Source organism: Daphnia pulex, chromosome 2, assembly GCF_021134715.1.
Source record: "Daphnia pulex isolate KAP4 chromosome 2, ASM2113471v1".
Classification (NCBI taxonomy): Eukaryota; Metazoa; Arthropoda; class Branchiopoda; order Diplostraca; family Daphniidae; genus Daphnia; species Daphnia pulex.
In genome coordinates, this window is record NC_060018.1 from 6,864,139 (window position 1) to 6,889,715 (window position 25,577).

At 37.2% G+C, this 25,577-nt stretch overlaps 11 protein-coding genes across 16 annotated transcripts; 5 read left to right on the plus strand and 6 right to left on the minus strand.

Annotated features, from left to right (window-relative positions):
- Window positions 1–33: 33 nt before the first annotated feature.
- On the minus strand, window positions 34–2,037 carry LOC124208258 (DNA polymerase delta subunit 2-like). Its single transcript, XM_046606025.1, has 8 exons — window positions 1,816–2,037; window positions 1,700–1,749; window positions 1,558–1,629; window positions 1,232–1,476; window positions 1,017–1,165; window positions 822–949; window positions 350–737; window positions 34–281 (listed from the first exon to the last, which is right to left on the minus strand). Exons 1-8 carry the CDS (start codon window positions 1,976–1,978, stop codon window positions 142–144), a joined length of 1,335 nt encoding a protein of 444 aa, XP_046461981.1. The 5' UTR covers window positions 1,979–2,037; the 3' UTR covers window positions 34–141.
- Window positions 2,038–2,125: 88 nt separating this feature from the next.
- On the plus strand, window positions 2,126–4,184 carry LOC124208267 (differentially expressed in FDCP 8 homolog). Its single transcript, XM_046606034.1, has 6 exons — window positions 2,126–2,683; window positions 2,746–2,910; window positions 3,005–3,246; window positions 3,313–3,444; window positions 3,512–3,601; window positions 3,663–4,184. Exons 1-6 carry the CDS (start codon window positions 2,266–2,268, stop codon window positions 3,837–3,839), a joined length of 1,224 nt encoding a protein of 407 aa, XP_046461990.1. The 5' UTR covers window positions 2,126–2,265; the 3' UTR covers window positions 3,840–4,184.
- LOC124208346 (brain protein I3-like) lies at window positions 3,978–4,833 on the minus strand. The gene is made up of 3 exons (XM_046606129.1): window positions 4,591–4,833; window positions 4,391–4,512; window positions 3,978–4,321 (listed from the first exon to the last, which is right to left on the minus strand). The coding sequence occupies exons 1-3, from the start codon at window positions 4,652–4,654 to the stop codon at window positions 4,193–4,195; spliced, it is 315 nt and encodes a 104-aa protein (XP_046462085.1). The 5' UTR covers window positions 4,655–4,833; the 3' UTR covers window positions 3,978–4,192.
- A 209-nt stretch (window positions 4,834–5,042) lies between these two features.
- On the plus strand, window positions 5,043–6,725 carry LOC124208283 (RNA exonuclease 4-like). Its single transcript, XM_046606054.1, has 5 exons — window positions 5,043–5,638; window positions 5,704–5,897; window positions 5,956–6,091; window positions 6,160–6,262; window positions 6,390–6,725. Exons 1-5 carry the CDS (start codon window positions 5,199–5,201, stop codon window positions 6,564–6,566), a joined length of 1,050 nt encoding a protein of 349 aa, XP_046462010.1. The 5' UTR covers window positions 5,043–5,198; the 3' UTR covers window positions 6,567–6,725.
- A 357-nt stretch (window positions 6,726–7,082) lies between these two features.
- On the minus strand, window positions 7,083–8,234 carry LOC124208322 (ciliogenesis and planar polarity effector 2-like). Its single transcript, XM_046606101.1, has 3 exons — window positions 7,913–8,234; window positions 7,584–7,852; window positions 7,083–7,513 (listed from the first exon to the last, which is right to left on the minus strand). Exons 1-3 carry the CDS (start codon window positions 8,034–8,036, stop codon window positions 7,202–7,204), a joined length of 705 nt encoding a protein of 234 aa, XP_046462057.1. The 5' UTR covers window positions 8,037–8,234; the 3' UTR covers window positions 7,083–7,201.
- Window positions 8,235–8,409: 175 nt separating this feature from the next.
- LOC124208303 (coatomer subunit epsilon-like) lies at window positions 8,410–9,758 on the plus strand. The gene is made up of 5 exons (XM_046606079.1): window positions 8,410–8,666; window positions 8,728–8,891; window positions 8,953–9,105; window positions 9,165–9,300; window positions 9,362–9,758. Exons 1-5 carry the CDS (start codon window positions 8,565–8,567, stop codon window positions 9,707–9,709), a joined length of 903 nt encoding a protein of 300 aa, XP_046462035.1. The 5' UTR covers window positions 8,410–8,564; the 3' UTR covers window positions 9,710–9,758.
- LOC124208207 (SUN domain-containing protein 2-like) lies at window positions 9,750–14,207 on the minus strand. Of its 5 annotated transcripts, XM_046605970.1 has the most exons (11): window positions 13,794–14,147; window positions 13,370–13,505; window positions 12,462–12,634; window positions 12,287–12,397; window positions 12,026–12,229; window positions 11,549–11,916; window positions 11,248–11,479; window positions 10,881–11,186; window positions 10,481–10,764; window positions 10,319–10,411; window positions 9,750–10,257 (listed from the first exon to the last, which is right to left on the minus strand). In XM_046605970.1, the coding sequence occupies exons 1-11, from the start codon at window positions 13,825–13,827 to the stop codon at window positions 10,147–10,149; spliced, it is 2,052 nt and encodes a 683-aa protein (XP_046461926.1). In that variant the 5' UTR covers window positions 13,828–14,147; the 3' UTR covers window positions 9,750–10,146. The 5 variants fall into 5 exon arrangements, with proteins under 5 accessions (XP_046461926.1, XP_046461914.1, XP_046461942.1 ...); XM_046605958.1 differs by having other exon boundaries at window positions 13,370–14,207; XM_046605986.1 differs by lacking the exons at window positions 13,370–13,505; window positions 13,794–14,147 and adding an exon at window positions 12,976–13,116.
- Window positions 14,208–14,464: 257 nt separating this feature from the next.
- LOC124208289 lies at window positions 14,465–16,695 on the plus strand. The gene is made up of 2 exons (XM_046606067.1): window positions 14,465–14,849; window positions 15,360–16,695. Exons 1-2 carry the CDS (start codon window positions 14,709–14,711, stop codon window positions 16,182–16,184), a joined length of 966 nt encoding a protein of 321 aa, XP_046462023.1. The 5' UTR covers window positions 14,465–14,708; the 3' UTR covers window positions 16,185–16,695.
- A 78-nt stretch (window positions 16,696–16,773) lies between these two features.
- On the minus strand, window positions 16,774–21,153 carry LOC124208273 (fringe glycosyltransferase-like). Its single transcript, XM_046606042.1, has 8 exons — window positions 20,491–21,153; window positions 18,976–19,067; window positions 18,846–18,905; window positions 18,179–18,326; window positions 17,278–17,363; window positions 17,147–17,204; window positions 16,979–17,086; window positions 16,774–16,911 (listed from the first exon to the last, which is right to left on the minus strand). The coding sequence occupies exons 1-8, from the start codon at window positions 20,929–20,931 to the stop codon at window positions 16,774–16,776; spliced, it is 1,131 nt and encodes a 376-aa protein (XP_046461998.1). The 5' UTR covers window positions 20,932–21,153.
- Window positions 21,154–21,451: 298 nt separating this feature from the next.
- Window positions 21,452–23,879, plus strand: LOC124188650 (probable flavin-containing monoamine oxidase A). The gene is made up of 8 exons (XM_046581442.1): window positions 21,452–21,771; window positions 21,870–22,141; window positions 22,223–22,379; window positions 22,483–22,598; window positions 22,668–22,810; window positions 22,881–23,022; window positions 23,088–23,264; window positions 23,339–23,879. The coding sequence occupies exons 1-8, from the start codon at window positions 21,630–21,632 to the stop codon at window positions 23,771–23,773; spliced, it is 1,584 nt and encodes a 527-aa protein (XP_046437398.1). The 5' UTR covers window positions 21,452–21,629; the 3' UTR covers window positions 23,774–23,879.
- Window positions 23,826–25,511, minus strand: LOC124188652 (evolutionarily conserved signaling intermediate in Toll pathway, mitochondrial-like). 2 transcript variants are annotated; one of them, XM_046581445.1, is made up of 6 exons: window positions 25,417–25,511; window positions 24,900–25,172; window positions 24,385–24,837; window positions 24,216–24,309; window positions 24,014–24,144; window positions 23,826–23,943 (listed from the first exon to the last, which is right to left on the minus strand). In XM_046581445.1, the coding sequence occupies exons 2-6, from the start codon at window positions 25,063–25,065 to the stop codon at window positions 23,867–23,869; spliced, it is 921 nt and encodes a 306-aa protein (XP_046437401.1). In that variant the 5' UTR covers window positions 25,066–25,172; window positions 25,417–25,511; the 3' UTR covers window positions 23,826–23,866. The 2 variants fall into 2 exon arrangements, with proteins under 2 accessions (XP_046437401.1, XP_046437400.1); XM_046581444.1 differs by having other exon boundaries at window positions 24,900–25,503.
- Window positions 25,512–25,577: the final 66 nt, after the last annotated feature.

A 25,577-nucleotide genomic window follows, 5' to 3' on the forward strand; every position in this document is an offset into this window, starting at 1 on the left:
AGTTACTATTAAATATTTAAAATACTTTATTACCAAGTTTATTTTTACTCCGAAAGAATTGCCAATCATTCAAAAACGTGATCTGCATAAACATGAAAATCTTGAATAATGCTTAGTTAACTAGTATTGAAAGCTAATCCTTCAATGATCGACGCCAGAATCTTCATCGGTTCCAAAACTCAGCGTGAAGCATTCCAAAGTATTCGCGTCAACAATTACAATGGTTCCCGATTCTGAAAACCTTGGCAATGAAATAAGCCGGACAGGGTGACCATCAGCGCCTGTAAAATTAGGAGATTGATACGTTAAAGATACCCTAGAAATAATGTGTTATTTGCTGAAAACATACTTTTCCACAAACGATCACCAAATGATTCCTGATTTCCAGCGAAATAAATATCAGGACAAGTGTTAAAAATGAAAGGATCGTCGTCATCGTATGGATAACAACCTAAAGTATCTGGGGCAGTCGGACACATGTGTCTCCATTCTAAAGTTTTTTCCATGGCGTCTAACGGATGCTCTAGAGAAGAGTTCATCAGGATATCCAAAACAGGTTGCCCAGAGTTTCCCATGACTATGCGACCTCCAATTCGGCAATTATATGGATTGCTAACTGCATGGAATGTAGATAACTGATAACTTTGCGGAAGCAGACAGTGGTGTAATGGCTGTTGAGGAAGGACAAAATTAGCTGGATCATGGGCTCCGGGCATTACATCCACGGTTATGGAACTCTGCAGTTATCATAAATGACGACATAAATGAAGATCTTTTAACAACTTTATAAATTTATTTTATAATATTCGGTTCTTACGTACTGCTAATTGGAAAATGATGTCATCCAACTGTTGAACAGCTTCAATGCTAGCTACCATATTATTGCGCATCAGATATTTTGCTTTGTCCAAAATATGGCGATCTTGAGTTGCAGAACTTAACGAGTTCCCTAATAAAAAGAAAAATAGAACTGAATTGAAATAATAGGAGTTCAGGAATTAATTCATTTGTTTTACCTGCAATGATTAATCTTGAAACTTTAGACATTATTTCTTGAACTTCCGGAGTCCCAGTTTTCCCCATCAATGTGAAAATCATTTCTTGCATCAGTAAATATGAGTCATTACCACTTCCTAAATCTAAGCCAGATATTAAGGCAATGAATCTAAAAAGTAATAAAACTCAGATTAGTAACATGATAAAACATAGCTGTTGATTTTAAGATTGGCACCTAGGTGTGCTGAAGTCAATTTTGGGGGAGTTCACTACCACAGGCATGTCAGCAGGACAGATATCCTCAACAATAAACTTTCCTGAATCATCTTCATGGCCAAGCAATGCAATAACAACCCCAGTGACAAATTCCCCTACATTTGTGTTGCCAACAAGCAAAATGCGTTGCAATTCATCTTCCAATATTAGAATATCAGTTCCTGAAACATATCTTGCTTTGGGAGGTAGTGGTAATACTTGATGCTGAAATACAGAGTAATTATGATATACAGTTATACACTAATGAAGTCATGAAAATGTAGATGGTAATTTAAACCTTATTACCTCATCACTGACTTCTCTTAAAATACTTGGTTTTAGTTCTTGCTGTTTATAGATGGTCCCAAACACAAAAACCTTAGATTTATAAAGATTATGTTATGAAATTCCCATGAAAATTTTATGAGAAGAAAAATGAATACAACACCTTTTCATTGGGAACTAGGTCAACAAGCTTCTTGATGGGATATTGCTTACCTTAACAAGACAAAGTAATGAATTCAGTTATTGGTTACACAGCTCATTGTGGAATTTGACTCTTACCCCATTTCTTTTCAACGCGTTCCTCAAGTAAAGTTCGAAATTTCGTAAGCCTGACGGCATATATACCGGCATATTGCCTATTGAAATCACGATTGACCAACTTAAACGTACTTGACAAGTCCTCATAGTCCAGTTCTTTGCGTTCATAACGAACAGCCTCCATTCTTTCTCTAATCGAATACAGAACCCGCCAAAAGTACTAAGACAGCAGACAACAAAAACAACACGAGAGGGTGCGCTACTGCACGATTTAAAAAAAAGCGAACAACAATAAATGCGAACTCACAGCGTTGCATTGTTTACTTACTCAGCAGTCAGCACAGCAGAAGAAATTAAGGATACAAAAGATTAGTGTCAGTTGTCCCGCAAAAAAAAAAAAACGAACGAACAAACAAACAAAAAAGCATTTGTATGCAATGGTGATTCGTGTCTTTTCAGGTTTGTGTTGAAATGTCTGTCAGTGACACCTCCAAAAAGAGTGATTCAAACGGAGACGAATCTGGTAGCTTGCATTGTCTTCCAGTGGATGAAAATTATTATTCCTCGCAACACGAAGAAGTATGGAATATGGAAAAGACCATTGACATTCAGCTAGCTATCGATACTTGTAAAGAAAAAATTCTTGCGTTGGAGGAAATATCTGAAGAAAAACGCCTATTAGTACAGAGATTAGTTAAGCTGAGACTTAGACTTCAAGAAGTACAAGAACTTGAAATATACATGGATCCTAAGAAAATGAAGGTGGTGCAAAGCCACAAGTTTGTTTGTCAAACTGTAACACAGTTGAAATTTCATCCATCCCAAATATATTGTGAAACATGTTCTGGCCTTATTTGGATACCAGTTCAAAGTTGCTTTGTTTGTTTAGGTATTTTTCTATGATGTTGGAGTTCATGCTCAAGATTTAATATTTTTTTATTTAATTTTTAGAATGTGATTACATATCTCATGGACAATGTCTGAATAGTGTCAAACGAATATGCGCTTCTGTTAAAGTTAAAGAAAATCCTTGCTACGTTCTAGAAATTTGTCCAGAGAAAAGTTTAAGAAATCAAAATTATCGTTGTGCTGAATGCAAAGCGGGAATATCCTTCAGTAAGTAAATCCTTAAATCGTATACCTAGATTATTTTCGAAGTTAAGTTTATTCTAGTCTCACTACATCTGTTATCATTTTTATTGGGTTGTAGACACTGCCCTTACTCAACCCCTCTTATGTGATTATTCTGGTAATTACTTCTGCAGTGAATGTCATTGGGGAAGTTTAAGTGTAATTCCTTCAAGGGTAGTGTTGAATTGGGACTTTCATGAATATCCAGTTTCTAAAGGATCAAAACAATACTTAAATTTAATGATGAAGAAATCAATTATCAATTTAGAAACCATCAACCCCAAGCTATTTAGTTTTGTAGAAGAACTAGCTTATGTCAAGGTAAATTTAATATGTTGAGTAAAATCTGTATTTCAAAGAAAAAATTGAGACATTTTATTTTTTTAGCGTTTAAGAAGCGATTTTATGATCATGAAGGAATACATCCTAACATGCAAAGATGCGTTGGAAGCTAAATTACTTCGGCTTTTAGAAGATCGTCAACATTATGTAGAAAATTCTGATTACTATAGTATTCAAGTAAGTAAAACCAAAGCAACAATTCTAGTACTCGAAATTCATACAAATCTTCTTCATATTTTAATAGGATCTTATGGACATTGACAAAAAAGATTTGATATCCTACCTTGAACCTATACACAATCAATTTTTAATGCATATTACGCAAGATTGTGTGGTATTTTATTTTATTTTACAACTAACAATTCCTACTTGTGTTTAAAACTTTCATTAATTAGGGATGTCGGGGTAAAGGTCATGTATGTCGATTATGTGGTCAACTTCCGGAACTCTTCCCCTTCGAAATTTCTGCGACGCAGTGTGAGGGCTGTTACAGCGTTTATCACCGACATTGTGCCAACAAAAGAGATGTTGTTTGCCCCAAGTGTGGAAGAGTTAATCATACAATTAAATGAACATTTTGGTTTGTTATCTGTTGTTTCACATATTGTAGATTAAAATTATGAAAACCAAAATAATTATTTGTTTAAGAGTATCATAAAATTTTTAAATTCTGTCAAAATATATGAACAAAACAAAGAGAATTATTCATGTACGTGTAATTTTTTATTGTCCATTTAAAAATGAAATTAATAGCATTTCATATTACAGAGGCACTTTTCACATAGGGTATTTGGAATATTGTTTACAATCAGATAAAACGCGACAATTTTGGATTTCACAAATTCTATGATTATTCAAAAAAATCCCAATTGAATTAGAGTTGGTCAAGAATAGGTGATTAGTTTAATAAATTTATATGACTGATTCAAAAAACTGCTCCACAATTAAGACAACGCCTTTGGCGTAGAGCTAAACAACACAGGATACCAATAGGGAAGAAGAGAATGCAACACAGTAGCCCCAGAAAAGTAAATTCATCATCTAGGACACCAACCTAAATGATGGAAACCAAAATAATTAAATAATTTTTTTTTGTATGGCAAATATTAGATTAATAAAATACTCTGCATGCAGGACAGCCTCCAACTAGAAAAATGGTTGAGGAGGGATTAGGAGTGATTATGACTGTGGTTGCTCCAGAACCATGACCTCCATGACCTCCAGTAGAACCATATGTTTGTGAACCTATAACAATTTGTCGAATACGTCAATTTCATTATTAGTCTAGGTATTACATGTATCAGAAATATTTTTGACACTTGCTAGAAATTGGCTGTTGAACGAATGGGGTATAGGCCGGAGGTGGATCATCAAAATTTGCGTTCATTTTACAGGCTTATGTTCAAATAAAACGTATTCAGCAAGGAAATTTCACTTGATTGCAAATATCGGGGTTTATTTCGTGACGAAATCTTAGGAATGATTCACAACATGAACAGCGCAGACAATTAACTGCAGAACAAAAACTAACAAAGGGGCGGAGTAGCCGATAAATAAAGAGGGCGCTGAATAAGGCTGTGAAGTAAGTGACGTGCTGAACGATAAACATCTTAGTAATATATATTTATTGATTTTTTATATTATATAATTCAATTAATATGGATTAAATATTCTTAAAAGTGTCAAAGACAACTTAATTACACACACTCATTTCAAAAAAATTCCATTACTCGTCCAGCGGTGTTTTCCAAGTTAGCTATGCGGAATACTTTTATTATCGTCTGCATTCAACCACTCAACTGGCTGTTGTCGCAGTTTCGCAGTTGTCGCAGTCACGTGTCGGATTCTGGTTGCAATTCAGAAATTTAAGATAAATAAGACTTTTGAAATACGTTTGTGAAATTTAAATAAACTAAGTGCAGTTCGTTAGTATGCCTCCTGCTAAATCAAACCCACCGAAAGAAAGTTCCCAGAAACTTCGAACCTCCGTTAAAAAGAAGAAAAATTTTTTCTTCAAAACCTCTGCTAATAATATTAAGTTAACAGACAAGCCAAAATCAGACGAAAAATCGCAAATAAAACCCTCAAAAAACTTTGCCAGATTACCAACTAAGCCAGATGAAGCATCTTCAAATTGGAAATCACTAATTACACAAATCAAGCCTGTTCAGTCAAAAGGAAGACTGTTGTACATTGAAAGGAAGAAGAAAGAAGCAGCAAAGAAAATTGAAGAAAGTTCTATAGGAGTGACTTCAAGTGAAAAAACCAATAATGACCTGGAAATCTGGTTTGATGGTGTCGATCCTATTTTGCTGGAGACTCCCAGTTGTGACACTAGTAATATTCAATTTGGTTCTAGTGGGCCCAAAGAGTAAGTACTGTCTCAGTAATTAGGTTTCTTATCTGCTACCTTTATAAAATTACTTGTTTTAATAGGTTAACTAAAGTTCTAGCACTGGATTGTGAAATGGTTGGGATTGGAAGTGATGGAAAGGAATCAGCACTAGCACGAGTCTCAATTGTAAATCAACATGGAGTATGTGTTTATGACAAATTTGTTGCTCCTGGAGAAGAAGTGACTGACTTCAGGACAAAATTTTCAGGAATAAGACCTCATAATCTGAAAAATGGTAACTAAAAAAATGTCTGCTTATTTATGATGGAAATGTCAATCCCAAATTGTTTCAGCATCTCAACTCGGAGTTGTCTGCCATGAAGTAGCTGAAATGTTAAAGGGTCGACTTCTAATTGGACACGGTTTGAGTCATGATTTGGAAGTACTCATGATCAAACATCCTAAATCTAATATTCGGGATACGTCAAGGTACGAATTGTGGATAGTGTAATGAATCCAACTGCATATCTTATTTGTTTTACTTTTTTATTGTATAGATTTAAAGTTTTTCGGTCAGTAGTAAATGGAGCTACCCCTAGTTTAAAACGATTGGCACAACAGTTTTTGGGGATTGAAATTCAAACCGGAGAGCACAGTTCGGTAATTACACGGATAGCTGGTTATGCATTTCAGTGATGCGTGACCGTTAACTATTGATTTGGAAAATCAGCTTTATCATTTGCATGTACTCATTTTTGCAACAATTTTTCATTGCTTAAATCTCCAGATACAAGATGCTCAAGCTGCGTTACGTTTATATACGATGTTTCATCAGCAATGGGAAGCAGATTTGGTTTCCAGGAGGTCAGAGAGAAAGTCCAAGATCATCAAAGGGAAAAAATCAACTAAGGAAACCCTGAAGACTAAGGAAACTGTCCAATCAAAGGAAAGCATTAAAAAGTAATCACTATCGCTACTTTCTGTCTGGTGATTTGAGGATCATACAATATCTTGACACTTCTAAATTTTGCCAATCATGTTCTACATCCGATGAAGTACTGATGCGGTCAGTTAACAAATTTACGTTGGAACTAATACAGACTTCTTTGGATTTCAAACAAAACTTTCTGATTTCTGAATCTTCAACATGGAAACTCCCAATTGCACCGAAATCCCGGGGACACTTTAGAATCAATATTCAGAAAGAAACTTTAATAACTAAAAACTCGCTATACCGATTTGCCGATTGACTATAGAAGTAGAACTTGCAAAAGGTGGCCAAGTCGATATAGAGAATAATTTTTTTGTGTGTGTCGTAAACACCACGAAATACACTTGGTAAAAATTTAAAATACACTTGGACAAAAATTTTAATTTTGCGCCAAATTTGAAACCTGCAAAATTGGGTGGTTTTGCTTTCGTTTGTTCGTGAATGTATCTTTGAATCAGATTCCTTCTGTCGTAGCTGAACAGTTTTCACTTATTGAATATAGAAATGTATTAATCAAATATAAAATTTATGTAAGTAATACTAGGCATTTAAGTTACAATCTAAAACAACAATCTTGAAAACTTGGACAGACCATTTAATATTTTAGATTAAAGAGTATCTGACATAACTTTATGTTGAGAAGAATATACAAAATCACACAAGGAATTATAGAATGGTGCAAAGTATTTAATATCTAGAGTATGAGGAGGAAGATGAAAAAATGGGAGCCTTCTTCTTCTTGCATACTGGCTTAGTTCTTGATCATGAACCTGAACGTCGTGTTCAGTATCCATTACAAATAACACTACAGTAGAATTTAGCCGAGACAAAGAGTCAAGTTTACTATCGGCATAGTCCAAAGATGTTCGATCAGCTCTATTTATTACTATGGCCACTGCATCAGTTTTTTCCATGCATGCCTGAAAAAAGAAAAAAATGACAAAACAATTCAATATTTGAAGTTGATATCATGATATGTGTTTTTCTTACTGTTGAAATGTAGTTATATCTTTTTGAACATGATTCTCCTGATTCCCAAAACTGTAATTTAAACAAGCAGGTTTTTGCTTGTATTTGTGCTGGCCAATAAATATTTTTTACATGAATTCCTATAGTTTCTATGTATCCTGGAAAAACTGCTGGTTTCCCAGATAAAACTGAAATGGTTTTTGTTTTCCCACTTCCTGCTTTGCCCAGTACACCTATTTTGAACATAATTTCTGGGGTTCCTGGTGTAACATTCGGATGTTCTAATATTCCTATACCAATAAAATGAAATTGATACATTTAATGGAGATATGCATTAAACCATTAATTACCAAAATGCTTTCGAACTTTCGTATTTATTGGGTGGTAAAGTTGTTGTACAATTCTTTCTCCTTCGACTGTTTTGTACCAATCTGGATCAACATGCTTCAAAGAAGTTGTAGTTGTACTCTCCATTGCAAACGTTCAGATTGAATAAATTTTCCTATAACACTTGAACACTTAATAGAAAAACCATAAAAAAAATACCACTGGCATGTGCATAGTGTTACAACAAGAGCGATCTGATATAAATATGCGGTTTTTGTTATTGTAGATATCTACTTCTCAACTTCTGTCAGAGTGCTTCTGTTTTGTTTTGACAGTTGCTAAATGCGTAAGCAGTGTTGCCGGTTTATGAAAATGAGTAACTTAATAAAATTTAAATTCCAAAAAAACTAATTACTTTGATTCTGAAACAAATTAAAATTTGAATGCAACGAAAATTCAATTTAAAAAATAAATACCGAACATGAATAGGCCTTGATAACGGAAAAGTCTTCCGAGTCTTCTACTGGTCTTCTACTACTTAGAGGCAACTGTGTAAGGGTTTGACACGTCAAAAGACGACTGCAACAGCAAGAAATTAAAGTGAATTTTTTTCAATTGTCAATTCGACAGCAGCCTTAATATTGGATATTAGATCTTAATTTCTATCAAAGTGAAATGCCGGAACAGCAGGGAGAAACCGATGAGCTTTTTGAAGTTAAAACACAATTTTATATTGGAAATTATCAGTCTGCTATCAATGAAGCTCAGAAGCTGAAGGTACATTATCTTGTTTTTCAAATTCATATTGATTTCCTTAACATATTTAAATTACTTCCAGTTAAATAACCCTGTTCTGAAGCTTGAACGTGACGTATTTGTCTATCGAGCCTATATTGCTCTAAAGAAATATGGTGTTGTCATCAATGAAATACATGGAGCCTCTCCACAAGAACTTCAGCCATTGAAACAATTGGCAGAGTATTTTTCTCAGCCTAGTAAGAGGTAATTTTTGTTATTTCTATGTAATAAGTTTCAAGTTAATGAAATATTACAATATTTGCAGGGAATCTATTGTTCTAAAACTTGATCAACAAGTTTCAGGAAATCTAGATGTAAACAACTATGTCTTTCTTCTTGTTGCTGCTTCAATTTACTACAATGAAAGTAGTTATGAAACTGCCCTTAAAGTACTGCATCAGTCAGACCACTTAGAATGGTATTGTAAATTAATTTGACTTCTATTTTTGGTTTTTCATATTATTTTCTCTGTACTAGTCGGGCTCTTATGCTGCAAACACAGTTAAGAATGGATCGTTTGGATCTTGCAAGAAAGGAATTGAAAACCATGCAAGAAATTGATGATGATGCTATTTTGACACAGCTTGCTTCTGCCTGGGTCAATCTTGCAACAGTATGTAGTTGTATTTGTGAATAATGGGTGAATGATTACATTGAATTTTTTCTTTAATAAGGGTGGTGAAAAGCTGCAAGAAGCATACTATACATTCCAAGAGCTGGCTGACAAGAATGCTCCAACTGCATTGTTGTTGAATGGTCAGGCTACTTGCTGTATTGGTCAAAGTAAATATGAAGAAGCTGAGTCTGCCCTTCAAGATGCTCTAGAAAAAGATTCAAATAACACAGATACACTAGTGAATCTTGTTGTGCTCAGCCAGCTATCAAGCAAGACGCCAGAAGTCTGTAATCGCTATTTGAGTCAGTTGATTGATTCTGCTCCCGAACATCCTTTTGTCATTGAGTTCCAAAATAAAGAAAGAGATTTTGATTTGCTTGCTAAGCAGTACGCTCTGCCAGCTTAAATATGTTGAAATGTTGATTTTTGATGATAATACAAGAATATCCAGTTCATTATTCTTTATTTTAATTTTACAAATCGGATTCACCAATCAGAAAGGTTAAACGACTTCACTAGATTTCTAGAAGGACATACAAGCATACAGCAATGTTAGTAGAAGCAAAGCAAACAGACTAGGGCTAGTTAATTTTTTAAACCATTCAAAAACAAAACAGCACATTTTTCACACCGCACCATTTTTCTACCTTGACATCAATTTTCTTGAAAGACTAGAGTTCCAAAAAAAAATCTTGTTGATTTGGAACTTCTACTTCTGGATAGCATTAGAAGACGTAACCACGAACATTTGTACAATTTTATCAGTTCTTAAAAGAGATAAGGTAGCGACGAGATAAGTCGTTGTTTCCCAGATTAGGTTCTGGTAAGGCACATGGCGATGTTCTAAGCTACATGGCCATGTACACGAAACCGATAAAGGCACGTATAATTCAAGTTGCCATAGTTAGAGTGAATCCGTAGTTCAACAATAGAGAACGCTCCTGGTTCATGCGCCTACAGAAACAATAATTGTTCTTAACATCTAGTTAAAACTGTGTAGAAGAAATGAACATACCTGAACTGGAAAGCTTTGCAACGGCACGCCAAGATTGTCAAAAGTATACTGACCAAGTACCACGCCAGCGATGTCCACTTCCCTTGTAAGGCCCTAATAATACATTTAAACATTTTTTTGTTAAACAAATCAATAAATAAAGGCTTTGCTAATATTAATTACATAGACGGTGAAATTTCGTGGAGCAGAATCGATTTGACCATCGGGCGCCAAACTTCGAGGTATATGCTCTAGAGTGAAAGCCGTTGGGACGATTTTCCTTGAAAGCTGGATCACCAGATATCCGTCGAAGCCACGGAAAGACCAGCACTGCCCTGGAACAATTCCAGGTTGAATGACAACCCGAGGATTGTTCGGTTCACTCCATAACGAAAAACCCCATATTGAGAGTCGGGGCCGGTGAGAATTGTAGGTTTCAGTACAGCGAGTGCTTAATATTACTCCTCCTATTCGTAAAAAAAAAATAATGAAATCACGAGTTCGACATCAATAAGCACCATTACAAAAAATACAATAATAATAAATAGGGAAAAGAAAGAATTTTCAAAATGGTAACACATACCCGCTGGTTCAAGGGCAAAGTCGGCCAAGCCAGTTTTATCGGAATCGTATACACCCAATGCAGAATGAATCATTTGTTCTACTTCGTCCTTGCTGAGCCCTCGTCCAGAATTGGCATTAACAAGTTTGATTTGGCTGCGAATTTCAGCAATAAGGTCTTCTTTCATTTTGTGAATCAATGCGGGCTTTGAATCAGTTTCCCATCGCTTAATAGCTTCTTCAATAAGGACTCCTATCTGTGTTAGCATCGACAGTTCTTTTTCATTCAAACTATTTTGCATGTTTGAAATATCATGGCCCCATTTTTCTATGACACCGTAAAAACAGTTAACTTTACCAAAATGACAAGAAAGCTATCAAAATAATACCATCTTTGTCTTCTGCGCTACGTTTCCATTCTTTGAGGTCCTTCAGCTCTTTCAGAGCCCCGTTCAACTTAGAAACTGTAGTGGCGACATCATCTACATTTAGTCCAGTTTGCTGAGAAAGCGATCCAATTAAAGATGCAAATTTGGCTCCAACAAGCTGTTCAAGCATATCAGGATGAGACTGATCACAACAGTCTTTTATCTCCGCCGTGCGTACACTCATCAGCTGACCCTATTTTTTCAAGACAAGTAAAATCAATTAGCTATAATCCAAAGAATGTAAAAGTAAGGAAGATTTTACCTGAAACAATTCGACTTGAGAGGCTAGACTTGATATTTTCCCATCATAGGCGTTGACCTGTTGTTTTAAAGCAGAATACGCTTCCTTCGTTATCTTCAATTCGTATTTCAAATCTTGCCAAGATGAATCTTCTGACAGGAGAAGTGGAATTTCTACAGGACTTAAAGTCGATGTCGATAAATCTGTTATGGGGTTGATAATGGATAACGGCGATTCTACTACAGGGTTGGACATTGGTGACGGCGAGTCTGATAAAGAATTTAAAGTCGGAAGCAAATCTTGGGTTGGAAAAGGGTTAACTAAGGTATTAGAGGGGACATCTTCTGCGCGGGTAATGAAGGCATGCAAAGCAGAATATAGCAATCCACCTGATTAAAAAGTTAAAAATAGGCATATATATTAGTTTGCTGAATGAAATATAATAAATTTATGTAAGAAATAAAAAAAAAGATTAAGAAAATAAAAGAACAATCAAACCTGCACAGAAGCAGAGAGGCAAAAAGAGGAAAAGCATCAGCAGATTTCGACTATTCTTGCTCTGTTGCCTGCATAGATTTCTTAATTTGGTTATTCCTCGACTTTGGAGAACACAAGTATCAAGCAATAAAGAGTAGCAAGTGATGAGGTAAATCCACCATGCAAGGCTTAATACGATTCCCTTCAGCTTGGAAAAAGCAACACCTTAAAATTAAAATATAGTAAGTAATTGTATCATTTTTTAAATATAGTAAATTTTACTTGAGAAACAGTAGGCGGCAGATCTGTAGCTCTTAGGTGGTGTCTTCAGGTGGTATGTTTCATCGATTTCATCATCAGACTCATGAGCATTTCTATAGCTGGTATTTAAATCTAATATATCAAAAATGAAAATAAAATAAACTTGCAACTTAAATATTTATGATACTAGTTATACCTGGAGTTTTTCCAAGTGAGCCCAGTCTTAGTTCCGGTGATGAGAAACCAAAGCCATGACACCTTTCAATTGACCGTCTTGTCATGTTTGGCATGCAAATCACTCTTTCTGGGGTTACTTGTGTCCTGTAGCTGTAACTATTTGCATAAGTGAAATCTGTTTTCTCAGCAGACCTAAAAGAATTTTGACACAAAAGAATTAAAACTTGCACATGTTTCCTGATTTAAGTTCATTAGTTATACAAGCAGTAAATTTCAGAAGTCAATCTAACACAGCCCAACTCTTCGGTTTAAAGAAAATACGGAAATGTTAAAAGACTAGAAGGTCGTTTATTTACGCAAATGAAAAGCATAAACGAAAAGTTGCTATTTTCAAACGGCGAGTTGAAAATGGAGAGATTTGAATGCTAGCAGACGAAATCTGTTGCATGTTAGCCAAACCCCCAAAAAAGTAATGCCCATAAAAAAGTTAAATGATTTTCTTGAATCACACATACGACCTATAAAACTATTACCCCGGGCTAATCATGGTTGATCTACCAGTCACTAGATCGAATGCTTCACAGAATAAGACTGAATCACTGAAATGAGAAGCAAGACAGTAATTAAAGAAATGACGTGCATCACCGCCACATCAAAATTAAGAGACGTTACGCCGGTCAGCGATGGTGTCAAAAACTTGAAATATGCAAGAATTTGAATTTTGCGTTACAACAGACAAACGAACAATTTACTTGGCTGACACTACCACTAGCTGGTAAAATTTTCTATGCAAATTTTCTGTACAATTTTTGTAATTTTTTTCTATTGTAAATTGTAAGTGTGAAAGCAGAGTAAATAATATCAAAAGTGTAAGGGCAGTAAGGCAAACCAGTAAAGAGCTGAAATTCAAGGTTAAACTCAATTTACCTTTTAAGTGGAGTGGTCTTCAAACTAGTATGCAGAGGAGTAGAAGAAAGGAAGATGGGGGTGTCACTTGTTGGTCTTGCTCCTTCTTCTTCTGCGCTTGAATAATCGCTGGTCTGATTATTTGACTTTTCTGTAACTAAAGCAATAGGGGTCTTAGGAGATTCATGCTGATCCAACTGAAATCGTGCTTCAAGATTAAGGGCAAGATTTTTTCTAATGTTTCCATTTTTTTCAATAGCAACTTTTCTATGTGATTTCTTGCTACTGCTTCTAGGAGAAGGGCTGAGATGATTTCTAAAGCTTAAACCATGACCTTCTGGACATTCACTACCATGGCGTGTACATTGTGATCTCAATGTGAAGGGAGTAGTGGAGCGACTTCTAGTAATTGCAGTTTCACTTGCTGCACTCCCAACACTATTACCAGAATCTCTTCGTTGTCTAGATCTAGTTGACATGATCAGCTTGTGTCTTGACTGTTTTTTAATTCACAATGCCAATCGGTTGTGACTTTTTTATTCCCACCAACGTTGGGATTCCGTACTGATGTGTGGGGGGGGGGGGAGCACCGTGGGAGACTTCAGCAATTTTTTCGGGAAGTTATATCACGAACGAGAACTCACAACTCACGATACTTTGGTTCCTTACTTACTCATTCCACCTTTGGACCGAAAAGGTTTTTCTAACCACAACAATGCATAATCAATCAAATTTTTTTACATGAAAATGAATGTGCAGTCAAATAAGGTTCGCAACCACACCTTCTCGTTCTGTTGACAGGTGCTTCAATTGTCCTTCTAAAAAGTTTCTTTTCTCACCAAGAGGTGGCGTACGGCACGATTTTGTTTAATGAGAAATACTTTTAAAAAATGTAAGATAACCGTTATTTACGTTACGAATCCTTGGAAGAATCAAATAAAAATGATGCAGATAAGGGTTAAATGGATAAGGATTAATATGAAACCTAATACATGTATTCACGAGTTGTCTTGTTTAAAAACCGTGGTCATTTGAATTTCCCATATGTTGAGTATAAAAGATAAACAAACTGGACAGTGCGGCAACGCAGGATAGCCAGGAAAGAAGAGAGGGGGAGAAGGACCTACCCAGACAAAGGAATAAGAGAGGGGGACTCAGTGCTGTTGACGATTGTGGCTAGGCGAGTAGCAATACAAAGCGTTCTTTGCAGCAAACAGGTTCACGTGTTAATTTCTATATCAACAGGTTATGGGCCCAGCTGTACGCACAGCTAACAGCTACTCTGTCTGAACAATTATTTTTTTTTGTGTGTGTCCCCGGCTAACTGTTCCCAAGAAATTAGAAATTCTTTTCTGGAGTGATGGAGAAAGATGGCCGCCGCCATGTTGTATGGTGTCTGAATGGGAAAAACTACGCGTCTTGGAAATTTGGAATGAAGCTGGCGTTACAAAGTGTTGAGCTTTGGGAAGTCGTGAACGGGACTCAACGGCAACCTGCTGAAGTAAGTTTATTGATGATTTATTGTTTTCTTTATGTGTGTGATCCGTGCCTGACAACAACGCGATATGAGATGCCTATCTGTGGCGTGGTACCAACTATTAAATTGACAAACTTAGATCCCGGCGTGAGTGCTTAATCTCTGCCACTTGATTTTGTTTTTTGTGTGTTTGTGTTTGCTGGACATTTCTCTTTTTTGTGTTTCTTTCTCAATCTGTTTGGTCACTCTGGCTAAATTCCATCATATGATGGTGGACAAGTGTGTGCTAGAGTTGCAAGCATCTAGGAGACAGCTGAGTGTTTTTCCACATCGAGATGATGTGAGGGAGATTCCACATTGAGATAATGTGAGAGGTATTCCACATCGAGATGATGTGAGGGAGATTCCACATTGAGATAATGTGAGAGGTATTCCACATCGAGATGATGTGAGGGAGATTCCACATTGAGATAATGTGAGGCTGCCATGGATATCACAAACCTAACCATCTTCTCGTTTTGTTACCACAATCAGAGACGCAATGCTGACCAGGTGATTGAAAATGCAGCTGATATAACCAACTGGAACAAGAGAAATACCACGGCAATGCAGAACATATTTGGCGCCATCAAAGAAGACCAATCAAGGATCCTGATGTCTTGTAGCACAGCCCAAGAGATGTGGATGAAATTGGAGACTGAGTATGAAGAAGATGCCGCAGACAATGCACCTCTATTGTGGACAAAGTTCTATGGATGCACATTTCGACCAAGCCAAAGTGTATCAAGCTTCCTGACTGAGTTGGAACAGATAGCATTCCGTCTGAAGAGCCTCAACATAGCTATTGATGATAATCAAATAATGGCAAAGATACTCATGTCGCTTCCTCCAGAGTTCCGTGTTTTTGCCTTTGCATGGGACAGCACGCCTGTTGCAGAGAAAACTCTCAAGAAACTGACTACTCGCCTTATAGCATTGGACAAGAGCCTGCGCAACGACGAAGAAGCAAAATCGACATCTGATACTGCCTATCTCAGTAAGCCGAACAGAGATGAATCACAGCACAAAGAGCAAGCACTTCCTGCCCAGTACGGTCAGAACAAAGGAAAAAGCCACCCTTCCAGTCAACATGCTGGTATACCGAGAACATGCTGGGAGTGCAACTCCACTACGCATGTTAGAGCTCAATGCCGTCAATACAAACGCCGGCGTGAGAGAGAAGGAGAAGAAGCGGACAGAAAAAGGAAGCGTTACGATCGACATGACAGAAGAGATGATAAACTATGTAAGCTCCCAGGAGCAACTGGCCGATGCACTCACGAAACCCCTGGCTGCTCCACGCTTCAAGTATCTCCGTGACAAGATTGGCGTTCGGGGTGTAGGGGAGGTGTAACTGAAGAGTTAAAGGAGGCTGATATTTCTTTTCTTATTATTTGTCTTGTGACACTGAACCTAGTATTTATGTCTGATTCAAATATGCTGTGTATTCTGTGCTCATGTTTATTTTTGGGGGTCCAGTTTGAGGGGAGGTGTTGAGTATAAAAGATAAACAAACTGGACAGTGCGGCAACGCAGGATAGCCAGGAAAGAAGAGAGGGGGAGAAGGACCTACCCAGACAAAGGAATAAGAGAGGGGGACTCAGTGCTGTTGACGATTGTGGCTAGGCGAGTAGCAATACAAAGCGTTCTTTGCAGCAAACAGGTTCACGTGTTAATTTCTATATCAACACCATAAAGGTTAGTCAATTGCATAAATGAAGAAAGTATCCTCATTTCAAAATTATTTGCTTGATCGCATCAGGATAGCGTTAACTGTACAATTCCAGATAATTAAAGAAATAAAGAGAATAATGTGCACAAATTTAAAAAATAAAAATAATGGCCAGCTTTTAAAAAAGAAGAATATCACAGCTGAAAAGTTATTCACATGAAATTCAATGAAGTCATCTTATCTAGGACAGAAACTAAAATTGGGATACAAATGACAATGTAGGGATAGAAATCTATAGGGGTCAATTTGATTGTTGAAGCCATCCAGACTCAGTACATTCATTTCAGCTCCGTAATGGGAATAACTGAAAGTAATCTAGAATTAAAAAATAAAGAACAATTAATCATCGTGGAAATGTGAATATTGGTAAAAAAAACTGTACCTGGTCTGCAATTTGCGATTGTTTTAGAAACTTCATTGGTTCTAAATGCGAGTGGAACTCTTCTACCACTGTAAGCTGTTTGCTCAGGAGATGCTCAACAATATAGCCCTAAATTGATAAAAAAAGGCGATAAGGTAAAATGCAGACAGATAATGTATGTGAATTTACCATAGTGACATCGTCCGGCAGTCGAATTTTATCGCCAATACTAATGAACTTTCCGCCACTGAAATTAAAAATGGAAACAACAGATTAACTTTCAAATTTCATTTAAAGAATATCATTAAACAAAACTATACCTGGCCAACGGTTTCATTTTCAAGCCGAGTGAACGACTAAGACAGAATCCAGCACCTCCCGTAGCGAACCAAAATGATATTTTTTGCTGTAAAAAAAATATTCAAATTATTTCCATCAAAAAGTCAAGACACCTTCGGTTGATTAAATATTCTTTTTCGAAATTATTTTTTATAGGCGACATCACTGGAATACTGTGGGATTTAATCAACTCGTGCTGAGAGCACTGAGGCACGCGATTTAATGTTTATATCGGTCTCCTGCGGACCGCCAAGGGGAGAGTGTCCTCAGGCAGAAAAAAGCTTTGAGAGGGTTGAAAGGGCACGACAGCTGGCAAGCAACGAGCCTCACGTTAGAAACGGAGGGGACAACAAAGAGCGCTCCGAGATAGCGGCGGAGGAGGATTTCAGAGCACTAAATGAACAAGAGCCGGGGAAGGAATCAAGAACCCATTCAGGTGTAGAGCCGGAGGGCACTCATTCAACAAACAAGTGTGTCACGCACAGAAGCAGCAGCCCACAAGAGAGAGAAGGGAAAAAAAAAAGTCGGTCTAGGGCTCGAGAAAATAACAGTGGGCGCATCATTAAAAAGATGAAGGAAGATGAAGAACAAAAATGCCACAAGTCAGTTCTACCAAGTCGCCGCGCACCTGTCGCCTTGAAACCCGACGTTAGAGCTCCCTTTTTATATGTAACTATCATTTTTCGTCCCATCTCCTAAAAAGGAAGGGCAGAACAAACATGTTTTCCAGTGAGGAAAAACGACATTCTCGCATACGATTGAAATTTAATGAAATCTTTTTTTTTTAGAATGTCTAGCACGAAAAAATGGGTCATAAATACCAACAACTGTTTGACATGAAAAATTCTTGGACGATTGTAACGAGAAAAAGGGTCTAATTACCGGTATGTGTTCGCGGTCCAGGATTTCCAGCGGGGCTTTGATACTTGGTTTGCCGAGGTACCAATCATCCGTCCAGTCGTATTTTTGCAGCATTCGGACCAACTGCGGTACATTCACATAGTTGTCGTCGTCAAAATGGCAGAACCACCTTTAGAAATAAAATATAATCAAATAAAACATGAATACCAAAAAAAACAGGTACGAAACATGTAACAGGAAAAAAAGGGGGGATGTGATAGCACACAGTTCATTAAGATGACAGTCACGATGGATGTTGCGCTGCTTCGTGACCAGAAAATCCGGGTAGTCCCGAGCAAAGAAATCAAGTTCCTTAGTTGGCTAAAGATTCTTTAAAGTGCTCTTTGATGTACACGCGATCATATAACCAAGAAGGTTATATATTATTATCTCCATAGTGGCAGCAATTATTTCTAATGAGAAACCGGCCTTTTCAAGGAAAAAAAGGGGGATGACCGTAAGAAATGCTCAGAGATTTCTTGGGGGGGGACCTTAACAATCATGAAGAACAAAAAGAATCTAAGATGACCCCGGACTCTTGTAATGATTACAAGCGTATCGCCGACGGACACGGCAGCAATGACAATAACAAAAATAATTTAAACCGAGGCAAGTTCAAGTTAATTATATACATATAAATATACAGTACCGTTTGTTGCTCTCGAGAAAAGTGTCAAATTCGACGGCCATCTTGCAGCATAACGCCATCCTACATAATGAAAAACGTTAATTTATATATATTTTACTATGATTCCAAATTTGTATAGAAATATGTTTACCGGTTGTGAGAAGCTGAACATCCTGTGTTAATCAGATGGTTGTGGGTTTTTTCGCTGTATTCCTCGTCATCCGAGTCGGTAAAAAACCAAGTCTGTCAAGATATAATAACATTAACTTAGATCACTCAACCCGTATAACCCCAGTTGATTTGTTATTGAATTTGCATGCACGGATAGTTGATCCAAACGCAGTGCTATAACAGCAAAAAAGACTGTGCCCTCATTACTCTTTAATGAGAAGATATCGAATAACAAGCTTTCAGAAGCAGAGAGGGTGAAAGGCAATCCGAGCTGGACGCACTTTGTTCACACATGTTTTTACTTCTAACAAGACCAGTTGCCCTCTTGTAAATACAACTTCCATTTTTTTTCAAGAGGTGGTACACGGAGCTGTTGTTCTCGAGTGGCTGTAGCAGTTCAGTTTTCAGCTGATATCTAAAAGTCGGTGAACTTTGAACTTGAAAGAATATTTCTATGGCCTGTTCTCCATCAACGCTGTATTTTGGGGTTTGTTTGCTTTTCTCCCTGGACTATATTGCTCGATAAGGCGTGAAATCATAGAAACGTAGGGCACAAAGTTGTTTTCTTTCCCACGGATCGAATGGCTAATTGTGTGGAAGGATTCGGGTTTTGACCATAAACTTGGTTTCAATTTGCCTTTTTGAAAAGATAGATTTTTTTAAATTCCGAAAACATTCATTTTTTATCAAGAATGCTTTCTTTTTTTTTAAGAGGGGAAACTTGCTGGCCTTTGTGAAACAATGGACCAGACGGAGCTGAGGGACAGAAGCCTATTCAAAAGGTGTCGAGTGTCGCAGACACCAAAGATTTTCTAAAAGACTCCCTCGGCTTCTGGAGAAAATAAAGAAGATGGACAGACGCTCCTCCTACCGCCAGAAGCAGCGAGGGTTTGCATTATACTGGGAAATAATAATATCGAGGCAGCCCTACCTGCTCTTTTCATCTCGAGGCAACAAAGGGACTTGGAAGCTAATTAAATGCATCCAAGGACAGTGAACAAAGTCTGCCTCAACTAGTTCTCTCTCTCAGTCCCCCTTGATATTTTTCTATGATATTACTTTTAGACCATCCGAGTTGATAAAAAAAAAGACGGAATGCTGCCGGATAAATCCGTCTGGGGCGACATCTCAATCTTATAGGACAACACACATGAGATGACTGACCCGAAGTAGCTTTCTCTAGTTCTTCCCTTCTGATGCCATCAATCATCTGATTCAATCTCCGTGTAGATGAACAAAAACACATTCGTTAGATCTGGAATTTCTTTTTCACTTTTTTTTTTTTAAGAAAACAGGTTGACGTGGCCCCTTCGTTAGCAGTTATATGTTAATGAGGGATCGCTTTCAAGATACGAAATCGGACAAGTCGTGGAGGAAAACACCGCATAGATTTAATTGGTCAGTGGTAAAATCATGAACGCCCTTCTAAAACTAAAAGCCAAACGGCTGACCTGTAAGATCTAAGACGATTAGAAATAATTGGGCATCTAGATACCTGTTCCCGGGCTAAGGTGAACCAAGTTTTGATGATGACATCCAGACGTGAGGCGTGAAAATTCTTTGTCGTCTTGACACTTATGAATATATCGTCAAGTGTAGTGTGAGGCTTCGTTGTAGTACTTGATGTCGTTGTTGTTGTGGTTACTTCGAAGAGATGGTTGTCGTTGTCATCTATCACCGGCCCTGCAAACGTGTTTCCTTCGTCATCCAAAACGGATCTAAGAGACCTATCTGGCCACAAGCCCACAAAGTTTTTGATCCATGGAGGTTCTTCTTTTCCCGCAGAGGCACGTTCTATCGTTGCAGTGGAATTGTTCGAAGTGGCAGCCAAAGTCCGAAGCATTGCCAATGTGGAAAACGAAAACAAGACGGCCAGAAAAAGGGCTTGCAGGATTCTTTTGAGCGTTAGACGCATTTTAGAAAGTTGATAGCTCATCTTCTTCTTGATGCCGTAAAACTTGAACACTTCCCCCGCACAATAAAACTGCACCCCGAATGGTGGGCGTATACACACGGAATTGTTGCTTCTAAACTAAAAAATGCTGATCTTCAGGCGTTTGCACTGCAGCCATGGCTGATTGCTCACTGCCGTCTAACTCGCTGCTTGAATGACTAAGAAAACATGAGATGCTGGCCTTTTTTCCCCGTCTCTGCCTTTCTAGCCCCAGGGAACAACAAGTGTTTTTGGAGTTTTGACACATTGAAAGATGCCATCTAACGGTGAGTTCCAAACATGAGAAAACTATTTCGGGAATCCAATTTCAAATGTAAAAATGTTCCACACATTTTTTTTTCAATTTAATTGGAATTTATCGAAATTTTCATTCAAAATAAAATGGTTATCTTGGCATAAATCATCCTTTGAATTCGCGTGTTTTGAAGCTTTTGTTGTTGTCGTCAGGCAAAGAAAAAAAATTGACGCTGATATTTCCTGATATGATGGTTTTCTAATCTCTCTATTTATACAATAATGTATTTGCGTCGATAAATACAGCACCTTAGTGCATTTCTATGTTGAACTATTTAGCTCGGGGTATCTACGTGATCAAAACTCAGTAACTACCTGTCGGTTTAGCTAGTAAAGGCTTTTGCACTTATACATTCTGATCAGTTATTGTGTTGGCTCATGACAAAATGGAAGAAAGAAAATCACCCAATAAAGCAAAAGAAGAATTTGATGTGATTGTTATTGGTTGTGGTCTGTCTGGATTGACAGCTGCCTATGAAATTTTTAAATTAGATCCAAATATCAAATTATGTTTATTAGAGGCCAAAGGTACTGTACATACCTATGTGTTTATTATGTACAAATCCTATCTTTGCATATTGGTGCTTATTCATTAAATTTGTATAATGTTGAATTTCTTTTTATAGACCGTTTGGGTGGAAGAACTCTCACCAATGAAATTGACATTGGTGAAGGACAGAAAGCATCATTTGATTTTGGAGGACAGTGGGTAGCATCAAGTCAACCAGATATTTTAGAAATACTTGAAGAACTAAACATTGAAACATATCCACAATTTATTGATGGAACCAAAGTTATGCAAGTTGGGCATGACAATGTTATTCGTACTTACAAGTCTGATATCCCAAGTCTTGGATCTTACTGGGGAATTATTGAACTACAACTGTTCATTTGGAAAGTAATGATAAGGTTTTAATTCTTGCATTTATTTTCCTGCCCCTGAATATCCAAGAAAGTATATAATCTTTTTGCACTCTAGGCTGAGAGGTTAGCTAAGGAAATTAGCATTGAAGATCCATACTTGTGGGAAAAGGCTCAAGAATACGATGCAATGACCATGGAGACGTTTGTTAAGAATAGTGCGCGCACTCAAGGTGTAAGAGACACCATTCAAGCCGCTTGCCGTTCCGTAATTGGTACTTGATATAGAAGCGAATAATATTTCGATCATGATACTTTCCTATTATTCGCAAAGAAATACCCATTATATTTGCATCTTACATTTCCATCTATCAACAGGAGCTGACCTAGATCGTGTTTCAGCCCTCTTCTTCCTTGCATATGCTAATTCAGCGGGGGGTGTCATGAAACTGTTGATGGCAACTGAGAATGGCGCCCAAGAACTTCGCGTAAAAGTGCGTGAGAAAGGATATTATACAATGTTCTCCCGCCTTCTCGATTTTCATTTCTGGGTCAATTCACAGGGGGGCACGCAACAGATAAGCGAAATTTTAGCCGATCGAATTGGGCGAAAAAATATTCACCTGGAACAACCCGTGGCCTCTATTTCCCAATCTGATGAAAGCGGCTTGGTTACAGTTAAAACTCTGTCGGCGAAGATTTTCAGGTAATTTAAGTTATATAAAATCATTAAAATATTACATTCACCGACAAAATATTCATCCTTAAAATGATAGGGCAAAGCATGTGATTGTCAGTATTCCTCCCAATTGCATAACCCACATACAGTTTTCACCTCCGCTCTCGGAGGATCGAAGGCTTCTAATGGAAAATATGCCAGTAGGGCATCTAACAAAATTCGTCATTACGTACGACAAGGTTTGTCAAGTATAGTAAATCTTGGGAAATCACGCATAAAATACATTTAAAATTAATTTCAAAAGACATACTGGCGTGAAAAGGGCTTTTCCGGTGAGGTCGTGAGTAACGGCGGAGGACCTTTGTTAGGGTGCTCCACGGGCCCACTTAGCATCGTTTATGATGCTACCAATGATAAAAACATACCTGCTCTCGTAGGATTTATAGCCGGAAGGCCAGGAGTTGAATGGCACCGTCAAACGGTATGACCAATGTTCAATTTGTACATCTTTTTCGAAATAACACAACGTGTTCTACAATTAAAATGTGAATTTAGGCAGCGGAACGTCGTTCGGCAGTTCTGAATAGTCTTTCCGATTGTTTTGGACCATGGGCGTTGCAACCGACGAGCTTCACTGAGAAAATATGGGCCGATGAAGAATACAACGGAGGTTGTCCAGTCTCTTTCGGCGTTCCTGGAATCATGTTCACATTCGGTATTCTCCGTCGTCCGCATGGTCGAATTCACTGGTGCGGGACTGAAACATCTACACACTGGGCTGGATATTTAAGTGGAGCGGTGCAGTCTGGAAGACGTGCAGCTTCCGAAGTGATGAAACTTAGAGGTAAGAACGTCATCGAATTGGAGAAGCTAGCCTTTCGAAAACCATATGCAGACCAAAGTCCACCATATTCTTTACCCAATTTATTGACTCCTGTGATTGTTGTATTTGCCATCGCTACAGCTTTCATCGCTGTTTATTTCCTATAATTTCTAGTTTTTCTTTCCAAAATTTGCAGGAAAAGTGAATTAGATGGAAATGTGTTATTCAAAACTATTATTTTACTGATCATATACATTTATTTACAAATCAGAACCTCCTGTGATTTTATTTAGTGGTTGAGATGGCATATTACTTTCGATAGCTGGTGCAACTTCACCTATTAAAAAAGAGAAAAATTTGTCATGTTGTAAAAAATAAAGCTGAATATAAAATAAGTGGTACCATACCTAAGGGGGAGTTAGTAGCAAACAGGATACTCAAATTAGCTAGGTTTGGATTTGTTTTCTCTAAAAATCGGATCCAAGAAAGAAGGGAATCTTTTGAGCATGTCCCAGTGATAGCTATAGCAAGGATTGTCCTTGAAAAAATTTAAAAAAAAAGTATTTATCTCATAATCAACACATTTGATGAAGATTAATATTTGTTTACCCATCTTCTTGTTCATGAACTGAAGGTTGAACAACGATATCTTTCCGAGTAAGATTTTCTTCCCCAAACATCCACGAACGCAGTTCACTTACATCTTGAACAAATCGAAGAATAAAATTAGAAAACTAGAATGAAGAAAATTGAAACTAAACTGTTTCAGTACACATACCATCATAATCATATTCATTCTGCTGTTTCTGCTCTTCTTCCGTTAACGGAACAGGTTCAGAACGCAAAATAAAGTAATTTATACTGGTTCTTCTTAACCAAATTGTGAAAGCGCCTTCAACGTAGACGGTTTGCTTTTCTTTGAGTTTGGCTAAAAGGTCTCTTTGATTGGCGCTTTGACCATTGACGATCCAAGTATCGTCAATGGCGTCTTGCAACTCACTAGTCTGAAAAATGTTCATCTCTGTAGCTGGATCAACACTACCCATTCTCTGGACAGCAAGTTTTGCTATTTCAAGATTTGAGTTAGGAATCTTTTGGGGGAGTGCCCATGGAGATTGGTTTTTAAACTTAGGCATCCAATAAGCCATCCTTCTAAGTTTTTTGGTGGGAGCTCCATGGCGACCAAAAATATTAAGAACCATTTGGTCAGTTTCTTTATCTGGACAAACACCTAAAAATGAAATAAAAACACATAAAATAATTTAAACTGATTTGAGGCAAAGATATTCTAACCATTGTTTTCCATCTGTTCCAGAACATCTATTATACATTGCTGTTGTTTTGGATAATGCATAAATTCTGCTTGAAACATATTTGTTGGAATATATTTTCCCTTTGGTAATATATCAATGATGTCTTTATATGCTTCCAGGTCACGATGCACACCAAATTCTTCCATTTCCTTCAGAGCAGCATAGATGAATTCCACTTGTGCCCTACGGGGCCCTGGTCTTGTTGTGTAAATTTTTACAGCTTCTAAGAATGTGTCTTTATTTCTATCTCCTTCTGGAACATAAAACATAGAAGGTCTAACAATCAGTTCGTTGGGTTCTTTATTTTTAAAATGAAGACTATTTATATGAATGTGACGGATCTGTAAGCATGGCAGTAGCTTGCAATTATGAACTTGAGGTAAGGCTCTTTGGAGAATTCGATTCAAACTTAAACCAAATTTTACTGCCATTATAATACTAATGGCTATTCAAAGCAGGAAAATAATCAACAAAATTCGAACTATTTGTAAAAATACCAGAAATACATAGAATTGTCACAACAAATTCAAGAGTAGGCGAAAATGGGATTTGTTATTGTTTTTTTCCTCTTTCAACTTTTAACGTCTGCTAAAATTTCAACTTCATTGATGATAGATGGCAGGGATTCATAAAAAAAGTTTCTTATTTGATTAAAAAC

What these genes read in the sequence shown, in the direction of transcription:
- LOC124208289 (XM_046606067.1), top strand. Translation starts at nt 14,709, where the DNA reads ATGGAGAAAGATGGCCGCCGCCATGTTGTATGGTGTCTGAATGGGAAA. An exon ending in CTCAACGGCAACCTGCTGAA is followed by an intron (nt 14,850 to 15,359) that starts GTAAGTTTATTG and finishes TACCACAATCAG; the next exon opens with AGACGCAATGCTGACCAGGT.
- LOC124208273 (XM_046606042.1), bottom strand. Translation starts at nt 20,931, where the DNA reads ATGAGCTATCAACTTTCTAAAATGCGTCTAACGCTCAAAAGAATCCTG. An exon ending in TTTCTCGAGAGCAACAAACG is followed by an intron (nt 18,327 to 18,845) that starts GTACTGTATATT and finishes TTATTTCTAAAG; the next exon opens with GTGGTTCTGCCATTTTGACG. An exon ending in AAAATGAAACCGTTGGCCAG is followed by an intron (nt 17,205 to 17,277) that starts GTATAGTTTTGT and finishes TTTTAATTTCAG; the next exon opens with TGGCGGAAAGTTCATTAGTA.
- LOC124208267 (XM_046606034.1), top strand. Translation starts at nt 2,266, where the DNA reads ATGTCTGTCAGTGACACCTCCAAAAAGAGTGATTCAAACGGAGACGAA. An exon ending in CAAAGCGGGAATATCCTTCA is followed by an intron (nt 2,911 to 3,004) that starts GTAAGTAAATCC and finishes ATTGGGTTGTAG; the next exon opens with ACACTGCCCTTACTCAACCC. An exon ending in AAGAACTAGCTTATGTCAAG is followed by an intron (nt 3,247 to 3,312) that starts GTAAATTTAATA and finishes TTATTTTTTTAG; the next exon opens with CGTTTAAGAAGCGATTTTAT.
- LOC124188650 (XM_046581442.1), top strand. Translation starts at nt 21,630, where the DNA reads ATGGAAGAAAGAAAATCACCCAATAAAGCAAAAGAAGAATTTGATGTG. An exon ending in ATGTTTATTAGAGGCCAAAG is followed by an intron (nt 21,772 to 21,869) that starts GTACTGTACATA and finishes TTCTTTTTATAG; the next exon opens with ACCGTTTGGGTGGAAGAACT. An exon ending in TTGAATGGCACCGTCAAACG is followed by an intron (nt 23,265 to 23,338) that starts GTATGACCAATG and finishes ATGTGAATTTAG; the next exon opens with GCAGCGGAACGTCGTTCGGC.
- LOC124208283 (XM_046606054.1), top strand. Translation starts at nt 5,199, where the DNA reads ATGCCTCCTGCTAAATCAAACCCACCGAAAGAAAGTTCCCAGAAACTT. An exon ending in ACCTCATAATCTGAAAAATG is followed by an intron (nt 5,898 to 5,955) that starts GTAACTAAAAAA and finishes AAATTGTTTCAG; the next exon opens with CATCTCAACTCGGAGTTGTC. An exon ending in AATATTCGGGATACGTCAAG is followed by an intron (nt 6,092 to 6,159) that starts GTACGAATTGTG and finishes TTTATTGTATAG; the next exon opens with ATTTAAAGTTTTTCGGTCAG.
- LOC124208303 (XM_046606079.1), top strand. Translation starts at nt 8,565, where the DNA reads ATGCCGGAACAGCAGGGAGAAACCGATGAGCTTTTTGAAGTTAAAACA. An exon ending in ATGAAGCTCAGAAGCTGAAG is followed by an intron (nt 8,667 to 8,727) that starts GTACATTATCTT and finishes AATTACTTCCAG; the next exon opens with TTAAATAACCCTGTTCTGAA. An exon ending in CAGTCAGACCACTTAGAATG is followed by an intron (nt 9,106 to 9,164) that starts GTATTGTAAATT and finishes TCTCTGTACTAG; the next exon opens with TCGGGCTCTTATGCTGCAAA.
- LOC124208346 (XM_046606129.1), bottom strand. Translation starts at nt 4,654, where the DNA reads ATGAACGCAAATTTTGATGATCCACCTCCGGCCTATACCCCATTCGTT. An exon ending in CGTTCAACAGCCAATTTCTA is followed by an intron (nt 4,513 to 4,590) that starts GCAAGTGTCAAA and finishes AAATTGTTATAG; the next exon opens with GTTCACAAACATATGGTTCT. An exon ending in GAGGCTGTCCTGCATGCAGA is followed by an intron (nt 4,322 to 4,390) that starts GTATTTTATTAA and finishes TCCATCATTTAG; the next exon opens with GTTGGTGTCCTAGATGATGA.
- LOC124208322 (XM_046606101.1), bottom strand. Translation starts at nt 8,036, where the DNA reads ATGGAGAGTACAACTACAACTTCTTTGAAGCATGTTGATCCAGATTGG. An exon ending in GAAAGTTCGAAAGCATTTTG is followed by an intron (nt 7,853 to 7,912) that starts GTAATTAATGGT and finishes TTATTGGTATAG; the next exon opens with GAATATTAGAACATCCGAAT. An exon ending in GATATAACTACATTTCAACA is followed by an intron (nt 7,514 to 7,583) that starts GTAAGAAAAACA and finishes TTCTTTTTTCAG; the next exon opens with GCATGCATGGAAAAAACTGA.
- LOC124208258 (XM_046606025.1), bottom strand. Translation starts at nt 1,978, where the DNA reads ATGGAGGCTGTTCGTTATGAACGCAAAGAACTGGACTATGAGGACTTG. An exon ending in ATTGACTTCAGCACACCTAG is followed by an intron (nt 1,166 to 1,231) that starts GTGCCAATCTTA and finishes ATTACTTTTTAG; the next exon opens with ATTCATTGCCTTAATATCTG. An exon ending in ACATCATTTTCCAATTAGCA is followed by an intron (nt 738 to 821) that starts GTACGTAAGAAC and finishes TGATAACTGCAG; the next exon opens with AGTTCCATAACCGTGGATGT.
- LOC124208207 (XM_046605958.1), bottom strand. Translation starts at nt 13,827, where the DNA reads ATGTCAACTAGATCTAGACAACGAAGAGATTCTGGTAATAGTGTTGGG. An exon ending in GCCTCTCTGCTTCTGTGCAG is followed by an intron (nt 11,917 to 12,025) that starts GTTTGATTGTTC and finishes CTTTTTAATCAG; the next exon opens with GTGGATTGCTATATTCTGCT. An exon ending in TAGCGCAGAAGACAAAGATG is followed by an intron (nt 11,187 to 11,247) that starts GTATTATTTTGA and finishes ACGGTGTCATAG; the next exon opens with AAAAATGGGGCCATGATATT.
- LOC124188652 (XM_046581444.1), bottom strand. Translation starts at nt 25,350, where the DNA reads ATGGCAGTAAAATTTGGTTTAAGTTTGAATCGAATTCTCCAAAGAGCC. An exon ending in GAATGAATATGATTATGATG is followed by an intron (nt 24,310 to 24,384) that starts GTATGTGTACTG and finishes GATTTGTTCAAG; the next exon opens with ATGTAAGTGAACTGCGTTCG. An exon ending in TGCTACTAACTCCCCCTTAG is followed by an intron (nt 23,944 to 24,013) that starts GTATGGTACCAC and finishes CTTTTTTAATAG; the next exon opens with GTGAAGTTGCACCAGCTATC.